At 45.2% G+C, this 11,090-nt stretch overlaps 1 protein-coding gene across 2 annotated transcripts in view; it reads left to right on the top strand.

The window, feature by feature from the left end:
- The window catches only part of LOC141140039 (cyclic GMP-AMP synthase-like), an 89,485-nt gene that overhangs the window by 40,526 nt on the left and 37,869 nt on the right, over positions 1–11,090 (top strand). For both annotated transcript variants that reach the window (XR_012243886.1, XM_073626801.1), the window contains exon 2: positions 1,428–1,647. Coding sequence is in view for 1 of the 2 variants with exons in the window: in XM_073626801.1 (XP_073482902.1) it covers positions 1,428–1,647 (220 nt within the window). In the remaining variant the exon portion in view is untranslated. The remainder of the gene's footprint in view (positions 1–1,427; positions 1,648–11,090) is intronic.

Below are 11,090 nucleotides of genomic sequence, written 5' to 3'. Positions count from 1 at the left end.
ATTATCATCCTTAATTTTTGAACTACTAATTTTCTTCGTTTTTTGTATTTCTACACCTCTTGATGTGCACCGTTCACATGTAGTAGCTGATTTCAGAACGACACTTATTATCTCATTTTGTAATTTTATTATTGAGCACTATGGGATTGATTTCAATTTATTAGCATTAGTGCAGGTAGCACATTATAAGGAATCTAGATGCATATATGCACTTTATTTATTGCAAAAAATTATTTTATTGATTGAGTGAACCCAAGCACGGTATGCATTCTTATTAATCACATCCTGTATCTGTACATTTTATGTATTTCACATGGTGTGAGATACACACTGATTGAATATCTATTAGAGCGCATCGATATCTATATATATTTTTTACGCCTTAAGATCCGTCATGTGTGGTGCTACAATGTCCCGAGAAAGGTACTCACAACAGCCTTTGCGGGCTGAGAAGGGTTATTGCCGTATATGCTAGGCACACTTAACAGACAGAGCCCAGGTATTCGCTGTATTGTTTTAATGCAGGAGCCTAATGCTGAACCATTTTGTCCTCTATGCACCAGGATTTGAATATAAAAACTGCTTGCAAGCATGATAGGCATGGGAAACAGCCAAAACAGCACTATGGCAGCCCGGAAAATGCAGTAGAAGCTACCACAGAGGAAAAATGACCTAAATAAATGCACCAGAAATGACACTGGACTGCAACACACATTTTAACTGTCACAGCCGATGGTCCATTGGACCCTAGTGATTGGAAAAAACAGAGCACTGGGCTCATGGAAGGAGATGTTGGCCCACAATCACCCAACCCAAGGCCCATCTTGGTTCCTCCCTCCTCAGTGGGCATACCCCTGAAGGGGTTTTCAAGTACAGAGCTACATCAGCTGATGGACAACAACCCTGAACCTGTATAGCACCCTGAAACTAATTCAGTGCGACGCACCATATGTCATGCTGGAGTGCTCATGTAGGATCCAGTGTCCAAGGTGTGGTTGCAGGCCGGCTCCGCATCTTCATTCAAGCGAGGTCTGGGTTCAGTTGGCCAAGGCTCAGCCAAGTAATCAGCTGATCTAAAATATACAGAAAGGAGCCACAATCTCTAGTACAGCCAGAAAGAATCTTTGAAAGCCAAATCCTCCATATAAGAGGTAAGCATCTCAGTGGAGAAGATGCCCATCTCAAAAGGGCACTAGCAAAAAACTGCGGCTTGCTGGAAGTAAGAGGAGTTATATGGGAAATGACCCTGCAGCTTTTTTTTTATCTTCCAGTGTCCAATCACCTGAAGGTAGCTGCATATAACCTATGGATAAAGAACAATGTATTCCATACTCTACGTTTAAAGAAGCATGATTTTAAAACTTAATTAATGCTCCTTTTTTGTAGTCAAATAGTAAAAACAATTATCATTCTTTACTCTCTTTTAGATTTCTAGACCAAATGAGTTTGATATCATGTTGAAAATACCAATCTGTGATGATCAAAGGATTGGCTTGACAGAGTTTGGTGGAAGTGGAGCTTTCTATACATTATGCTGTAAACGCAATATGGCACACTTTATGGATAAATATGTAGATGATGATAGAAACATTTCTGCCAAACTTATTCTGACACAGTTCAGAAAGCTTGTTAAAGAAGCAATATCAGGTAAGTCACATGGTCCTTTTTCTTTTACTCTTTTTGTAGATTTTGCCATAAATAAAATGTCTTTGGTGGGCAGCAACAGGTGTGTGTATTGGGGGCGAGGTGATCGTACACCGAGTCCAACTCTTCTGTCAAAGTATTGGGTTCAAAGCCTAAAGACACCCTGTAGCAAGAGACCCACTGTGTGTCTTTAGTATTGAAATAAGACAAGCTCTTTAAACACAGCTGATCAGAAAGGTATGACGTGTCTAACCCTTCCACACAATCAGCTAGCAGCTAGAAGACCCATTTAACTTTTACAGACAATGGTGTTGTAGTCAGACTGTACATATATGCTATATAAAATTCTCCTCCTTGCTGTACATGGTCAACACTTTCATGTTTTAAATTATATTTCCTCATTAAAACACTGCATGTAATATGGTGCTCCTGACAAAGAAGAGTGAAAGTGGTTGTAAACCCTAATGCCGTGTACACACGGGCGGACTTTTCGACCGGACTGGTCCGATGGGACGAATCTGTCGGACAATCCGACCGTGTGTCGAAAAATTCACTCGTCGACCGACGCTAGGGCAGCTATTGGCTACTGGCTGTCAACTTCCTTATTTTAGTCTGGTCATACGTCATTACGTACGAATCCGTCGGACTTTGGTGTGATCGTATGTAGGCAAGTCCATTCGTTCGAAAGTCCGTCGGCAGTTCGTCAAAAGTCCGTCGAAAGTCTGTCGGAAAGACCGTTGGATCTTTACATACCACTTTTACCTACAGGTAAGCCTATAATAAGGCTTACCTGTAGGTACTGGAAATATCTCCTAAACATGCACGGTTTAGGAGATATTTGCCATATACGCTTGCGCCGACATCGGCGCATGCACACTGAAAAACGGGCACGTTTCTACAGGGCCCGTGCCATGACCGTTGGCTCCTGCGCGTGGGAGTGACGTCACGCAACTCCGGCCAGTCATAGAGCCGGAGTCCATGGCCCCGGAAGGAAGAGGGGTGAAGATGGACGCGGCCACCAGGGTGGACATTGCGGGCTTCGTTTGCAGGTAAGTGGCACGTAATGGGCTAGTATGCAATGCATACTAGCCCATTATGCTTTTACTTTGCATGGAACAAAATAGGACGTAAAACCCATGTTTGTTTACTACTAATGATACTATTTTCATGGGAAAATTCTTCGATATAGTCCCTTATCATTCATTCCAACAGTTTACATCAGGGGTGTCCCTGCACGGGGCCCAAGAGAGTTTAACATGCGGCCTGGGCATGCTTAGAGGAACACCGGTGATGCCGTGCAAGGATAGCAGTTATGGTGGCCGTCCCAGACAAGCCTGGCCCATGCACATTTGGAGAGACACTGGGGATGCCTTGCAAGAATAGCAGAGGCACATCTGGAGGGATGCTAGGCTGCCATATTTGCAATTACACCGGCAGCAGCGAATGCAGAGACTCTCGCTTGTGCCAGGGTAGAAAATGCCACATAGCTGGATCTAGATGGATGCTGGGGAGGGCTGCACCCCCCGCAGATTTTAGTTGCCAAAACAGAGGATTGTCAACTCTGTACATATGCTCATTAAAATCTTCTTTTATTCAAGCATTCTACAGAAAAACACAGCCTTAGATACAGAGATGGTACAGTGGATATACCATCTCTGTATCTAAGGCTGTGTTTTTCTGTGGAATGCTTGAATAAAAGATTTTAATGAGCTTATACAGAGTTGGCAATCCTCTGTTTTGGAATATGTTGTGACAGTGTTGCGGCTGCAGATCAGGCACCTGTTTGCCCTTAGGCTTGGTTCACACATGTACGGGTTGTTACTGCTGCTGGTCCACACCTGTTCCTGCAGCCACAACCACCCGCACATAAAAACTCTGGAGATGCATGTGTAACGGCACCTGCACGCACTGGAAATCGCTGTAGCCAACTCCCGCACTGTACTTGTGGTTCCTGTGTGGGCTGCGATTTCAAAAGTGGAGCACGGACCTTTTCCCTGTGTTTTCAGGAGGCATGGCAGCCCATTCAAATGAATGAGCTGCCGCGCCCCCACACAAAACACAGCCAGGGGTTATTGTTAGTATATTTTATGTGTGGCCCAGGACAATTCCTCTTCTTTTGATGTGGCCCAGGAAGGTCAAAAGGTTGGAAACCCCTGGTTTCCATACTAATGGTGTTAGGCTGACTAGTCTGTATATCTAATTAAAAAAATTGCGCTGCAGTGTTAAACCAAAAAATGAAATGTAAATAAAATACAAATGAAAAATAATAAGACTGCAGCTGCTGCACAAAGGTGCTACAACCTTAAAGCAATATATAGTATAAAACAGCACTAGCAGCCTATATCAAACAATATACATCCTAATGAATAGTGCCTAATACATCAATATATTGATGCTAAACGGTATTTCACTATGAATTCTTTCTCTGTCTCCCCATCTATGGAATGTGGTATATCCTTCCTGTCATAAAACATCTTCCTGCAAGAGTTTGCTGAGGAACCATCCAGCATATCCCCAGATCATTTGATCAATGCTTTTTTGATCCCAGACTGCGAAGCTGAGGATATAATAATTCTGGTGAGTGGGGTCACCGAAGGGGGAGTCACTTCACCCCTCCAAAGTTTTGGAGCACCGTTGCACTTTTTACAGATTTTGTGTGTATTTGTTTTATCACAATATATTGATGTATTAGGCACTATTCATTAGGATGTATATTGTTTGGTATTGGCTGCTAGCGCTGTTTTGTACTATATATGACTAGTCTGAAGTTTCTCATTTATGAGCTACAAATTTTTTCAGCTCCATAATAATGGATTATTGTCTTGTCACTGCTACACATGGGCCAGCCTGAGATGTTTTGAATTGTCTTTTGAAGACAGTTATTCTAGTTACATAAGCAGTTACTTCAAGAGGAAGTAAACCCTGATGGATTTACTTTTGCCAGACCAACCTTTTAACATTCTATGAGGAGGTGAGCTGTAATTTTGAGGAAGGTCTGTAGATATAGTATATATAGATTTAGCAAGGGCATTTGATACAGTAACCCACAAATGCCTAATTTACAAATTGAGGTATTTGATACTGATGATGATGATGATGAATCAGAAAACTGGTTGCAGGAGAACATCCAGAGGGTGGTGATAAATGGCATATTTTCTGAATGGTCTAAGGTTGAAAACGAGTTACTTCAGGGCTCTGTTCTGGGACCAATTCTGTTTAATTTGTGCATAATAAGCCCATACTTTGTTCACAATAGAAAATAGAAAACATATCAAATGTTTAAACTGAGAAAATTTGCCATTTTAAGAAAAATAAGGTAATTTTGAAATTGATGGCAGCAACACATCTCAAAAAAGGTGGGACGGGGCCATGTTTACCATAGTGTAGCATCCCCTCTTCTTTTAACAACACCCTGTAAATGTCTGGGAACTGAGGAGACCAGTTGCTGGAGTTTTGGGAGAAGAATGTTGTCCCATTCTTGCCTGATATAGAATTCTAACGGCTCAGCGGTCCTGGGTCATCTTTGTCGTATTCTTCATTTCAAGATGCGCCAAATATCATCTATTACAAGTTTACAGGTTCTAGCCCCTGCCTCAGCTGGAGGCTACCCAGGGCCCCAATAGTGTTAGTTAGGAAAGTGGGCTTACATAGTGACCCATAGATCCACCTAGAGTAGTGAAACAGGAGGGAGCAGGGGGCGGTTTGGGGTAAACTGAGAACTCTTAGAAAACTAAATTTAAGGGAGCTCCTGTGGGTTTAAAAATCGGGAGTGGCAGTTAGAGAGCACTAGAGGAGAGCAAAGTGGAATTGGTACAGGAGGGGAATCAGGGAAAGAATGGGAGTGGGTTCCCCTCAGATTTGGGAATAGGCCTAATACATAGACCTACATAGTACATAGGTAGCTCAAGCAAGATAGATTCAAGGCTGGGAAGGAATAGGCAATCTAGGGCTCCCATATTTTTAGAAACTTGGTTTGTGAATCGTTCAAGGTACTGGTTAATTTTTCATTAACCAGCATAAAACTTATATGCTCATTGACCTCTTGGAAACAGATCATGGGATTTTTCCAAGCGTTAACAATCACTTGAGTAACAGACAGAAATAAGTATCTGGCCAGTTTCTGTTGATATATGAAATGGCCCATGATCATATTATGTAGAAGGGCCATCTTTTGGGACAATTGTATAGAATAAGGTTTGGAGGAGGCCAAACTTCCTAGACTAGAAAGCAGTCAAATTGGGACAGGACCACCTGATATGTAGTACATCTCCCTGAAGCCCACAACATCTGAAGCCTCTGTCACTATATGTTGGAATTGCATGAGTCAGTCGTGTTGGTACCCAGTACCACCGAAAGAGAACTTTATATACCATTTCCAAAATAGAGGTGTTAAAGGAACATTTCTCTTACGGTCATTGACGGACACAGCTGCTTCTTCTATATCCATGACAAAACAGGGTTTTATAGCCCCACCTTCAGGAGTAGGACACTAAGCAAGCAAAAAGACTCGGCACCTCCTATGGGCAGTCCTCTATGGGTATAAAACCCCCTGTCTGCTATAGGTCTCCAGTCATATTTGCCTAGTGTCTTCAGGAATATGGACCTTACTTTTTTTGCTGGCACTCGTGGTCCCATTTTTTCTCTGGAATTTTACTGTTCCTGTAGAGATCATCTATCAACAGACGAGCTGAATAATCTAGATCCAGTGGTCACCCCATTCTGACCAGCGAGTGTGCACAACCCGCTAGCTCCACGCTGTGACGATGCCCCACGGAACGGAACAGCCAGCCAGTTAAACACCTCTCAGGGACACATATGACCGGTCATCTGTAGTCCATGTCACAATGATACCCCTGGCCAACAGCCCCCCACTTCGGTGGAGAGAAGGTTCTGTCACGGGAGCCTAACCCACACACTCTGCTGGATTGGTAAGTAGTTCTCCCCCTCTTCCTTTCCCGGACACGGTGTGGGGTGCTGGTGCTTCCTGGGGTGGTTGGTCCCTGTGGGGTCTTCTCTCACCCCCCATAGCAGCATCCCAGGGGGCTCAGCAGGGTGGACGCTGCTGGCCATAGTGGAGGCCACAGGCTCCTGCATTATTGTTAGCTCTGGTGGTGTTGAGCCCTCCTTGGTCTGCCCCTGCCAGTGTGATCTCAGGCTGGGGGACCTTGTCCTGCTGCTAGGGGGCTCTGTTTTGTGGCTGTACCTGGGCTTAGGAGGCGCGGGTTGTGGCTGTCATGCGGCCTCGGACCTATCCTTCCTGGGGGGCTCTCATTCTTTCCCCTTCCTAGGCTAGCCTGGGGGTGGGTTTCTTCTTGGCTATTGTCCTGGTCAAAACTCCAAATGATGCCAAATGCCCCTGGCTCCAAAGGTCTTCTAAGCCTGCGGACAAGCCCTCCTCAGCATGAAGGTTTGCCCCCACCCAGATCCCGTTGACCTCCCTCATTCATGACAAGTGGGTCGGTGAAATCATTCTCTTGGGTTACAAGATAGTTTTATTCCTTTCCTCAGGACAGATTTTTTTCCCTCTAAGCCAGTGCTCCTACAGGTACTGTACGGAGCTGTGCAGGACCTGCTCCTTCGTGGAGTGATGGTCCTAGTGCCCATCTCGGAGCAGTTCCAGGGTTTTTACTCCAATCTGTTCACAGTCCCCAAGACGGAGGGGGTTCACTCGATCCTGGACCTCAAGGCCCTGGAATCCATTCGCTCAGTGGTAGCCTACCTCCGCCACAGGGATTTTCTGGGATAGACATCAAGGACACCTATCTGCACATTCCCATTTGCGAAGGTCATCAGTGCTTCCTATGCTTTGCTATCGGGGACGCTCATTTTCCATTTGTAGTGCTGCCCTTTGGTCTGGCTTTCACACCTCGGATGTTTACCAAGGTCTTGGTCCTGGCCTTGCTGAGACAACAAGGGATTGCTGTGATCGGCTACTTGGATGACTTGCTCCTGCGTGTGGAGACCCACTCATCGCTGATAGACAGTGTGGGGATCACCATGCATTACAGGTGGTTCCTGAACTTTAGGAAGTCAGTGTTGACCCCTTCCAAGCATCTGGAGTATCTGGGATTGATCCCTGATTCGGAGCGTGCCAGTGTGTTCCTTCTATCAGACAAACTCTTGAAGCTCCGATCTGCAGTCCGGCAGCTTTTGACTTACAAGCAGCCCTCCCTGCATTTTTGCATGCAGGTCATAGGCCTGATGTTGGCTACCTTCGAGGTGGTCATGTATGCCAATTCCATATGTCCTGATGAAGTTCCGGTGGGCAGGACGAAACATGTAGACGCAGAGACTTGCCCCCCTATCGCCCAGCCACCTCATGCCCTATGAGGACCAATAGGAACCACACTGGATTGCCTGTGTTGTATCCGGAAGTAATGCGGCTTGAGCCGCCATTACCTAGACTAGCTCCCTTATCAAACGTTGCAGAGATTACATCTGTCTTGAGTGACCCAAGAATGATTTATTTCACTGGCAGGCGGCCAGCCTGTCTGATGCCAGCACATCACGTAACCATCTTGAATTCAATCACGGATGGAGGGCTGTGAGTATGTATGATACTACTGCAACTAATATCTGCTATACGGCTGTATGAGAGTTACCTGACCAGTAGGGGACTTTCCCTGTGATATCAGTGGTTTTATACACACTAGAGGTCGACCAATATATTGGCTGATATTTGGCATTTTTTAATTAATCGGCATCGGCCGATTGTGCTGATAAAAAAAAAGGCCAGTTTAAAACTTCAGCGCGACTTGCAAATTACTTCTGTAATAGAAGTCAATGCAAGTTGCCTGAAGTCTTCCTGTGGAGCGACTCCTATCTGGGCAGCCTGCCAAGTCTGAGAAAAGAACCAAAAAGAGATACAATGTTTATACTTATCAATGGATTGAACTCTGTGTGTAGGAGTTATCAGTTTAACATTTAAAGACTAAATCTTTTCTGACACTTATTACTTACAAGTAAAAATCCTGTATTTTCTGCTAGAAAATCACTTAGAACCCCCAAACATTATAATATATTTTTTTTTTAGCAGAGACCCTAGGGAATAAAATAGCGGTTGTTGCAATATTTTATATCACACGGCATTTGCGCAGCGGTCTTTCAAACGCAATTTTTTTGGAAAAAATACACTAATGAATTAAAAAAAAACTAAAACCGTAAAGTTAGCTCATTTTTTTCGTCCAAAAGTTTTGATCACCTGTTTTTGTGTATTTATTTTGTTTAATAAATGTTTGAATGTAAAAAAAATTCTGTATCACTTATTACTAAAGACTGCTGGAGCGGGCAGGCGTTGACGATAAAACGCTGCTAGTTTTAGCGGCGCTTTACAGTCATTTTAGCAGTGCTATTCGGCTGCTAGCGGGGTGCTTATAACCCAGCTAGCGGCCGATGAAGTTATTAGATGCGCCCGTATAGCGCTGCTGCCGAAGGGCTTTGCAGGCGCTTCGGCAGCAGTGCTCATTCATTTCAATGGGCAGGAGTGGTGGAGGAGCAGTATACACCGCTCCAAAGATGCTGCTTGCAGGACTTTTTTTTAACATCCTGCCAGCGCATCGCCTCAGTGTGTAGGCACTCGGGCTTTCACACTGAGACTACAGGGGAGCCGTTTTGCAGGCACTTTACATGCAGGTCGCTACAGCACTAAAAATAGCGACCGCAAAGCGCCCTGAAAGAGCCGCTGCTGTGGCTTTTACACTGGAGCGGTGAGCTGGCAGGACGCTAAAAAAAGTCCTGCTAGTAGCATATTTGGAGCAGTGAAGGAGCGGTGTATACACCGCTCCTGCCTATTGAAATGAATGGGGCAGTGCGACTATACCGCCGGCATAGCGCTGCTCCAGCAGCGCTTTGCGGTGGTTTTAATCCTTTCTCAGCCGCTAGCAGGGGAGTAAAACCGCCCCACTAGTGGCCCAATACCGCCGCTAAAATGACAGTAAAGCGGCGCTAAAAATAGCGCCGTTATACCACCGGCGCCCGCACCACCCCGCTGTATAAGGGGCCTTCGATTTTATGAGGTGAAACACTTCTAACACTTTTTATTTTTTTTTAAAAACACTTTTAAAAGTGACAAAAGTTTTATAAGTGTTGGAATGCATATGGCGGCGTCGCGCATGCGCACTCCAGCGGGTAGCCAAATGTGATGGGTCGCCATATGTGACGAAACACCGGCACTTTCTCATTACGAATGGACTGCCCAGTACTTAACATCTACGTTAGATTGAGACTGCCTTCAAGCTGCTTGGACAGTGTTTACTTTCTATCTCAGCATGGATTTTCATCTTAGTGGCTTTGTTCACATTCTACACCTGGTACTGCTTTGGGTAAATAAGCCCTTACCATGACTGACCACACTTCTAGTTTCTAACCCCAGGTGACTGGGATGGACAGGCTGAGACGGGCTGGTTATTCAGGCATATGTACACACACAGTGCTTTGGTACAGTTCCCCATTTGTCCATTGTGGCTTTAAAGTGTGGCATTGCCCAGAGTAGGGTTGTAGTGACATTATAGGGTCCCAGATGGGTGTTTTTTTACGGCTATTTGGGGGGTGTTGGGGAGGGTTAGCCCAGCTCCCTTTGTGGAACTGCATCCAATCTTTCTTCCCTGATTCAGGTGATAGCTTTTTATTGAGGGTGTTTGGGGAGGTTTACTATAAGGGAGGTTTTTGTATTAACTGAGGGTTTTTTTTTCTGCAGGGTTAGGAGGTGGAGTCACAAGCCATAATAAATTATCATTGTGGAGGTAAATCTGACTGGGTGGTTTTTGTCTCCTATGTTTTTTGTTTTTGAGTTTTTTCTCAGTTCCATATGAGACCACTGCAGGAAAATCCTATGCAAATGGAACAGGTCTTCCACCTCCCTGGACAATCGGATCCTTCTAAGCGAGCAACGAGGGCTTCTCTTCTCTGGTGGATGAGGTCTCCTACTCTGTGGAATGGAACATCATTTCTCCCCATTCGCTGGACGGTGGTCACGACAGTTGCCAGCCTGCCGGGCTGGGGCGGTGTCTTGGGATTGGATTCAACTCAGGGTCGCTGGACTCCAAGGGAAGCTCGACTGCCCATCAATATCCTGGAGCTGCAGGCGATCAGGTTGTCACTGACATATTGGACAGATCGCATAAGGGGTCTGCCGAAGAGGATCCAATCAGATGCAGTGGCGTATGCCAATCAGGGAGGCAAAAGAAGTGCAGCAGCGACACTGGAGATGGCTTACATCCTGCGATGGACAGAAAAGTTTGAGCTGTCTCTGTCCAGGTGTCGAAAACTGGCAAGCGGATTATCTCAGCCTTCAGACACTAGATCAGGGTGAGTGGTCCCTACATCCGGAGGTGTTCCATCAACACTGCCTTTGCTGGGGGACGCAAACATGACTCTTCTGGTATCCTGCCTCAATCAAAAGGTTCCATGGTTCTTGGCAAGGTCTATGGATCCTCTGGCGGACGCGA

This window comes from Aquarana catesbeiana, linkage group LG04 (genome assembly GCF_042186555.1).
Source record: "Aquarana catesbeiana isolate 2022-GZ linkage group LG04, ASM4218655v1, whole genome shotgun sequence".
NCBI classification, from domain to species: Eukaryota; Metazoa; Chordata; class Amphibia; order Anura; family Ranidae; genus Aquarana; species Aquarana catesbeiana.
Note: the sequence above shows the minus strand (reverse complement) of the source record. Positions and strands in the feature narration are given on the sequence as shown.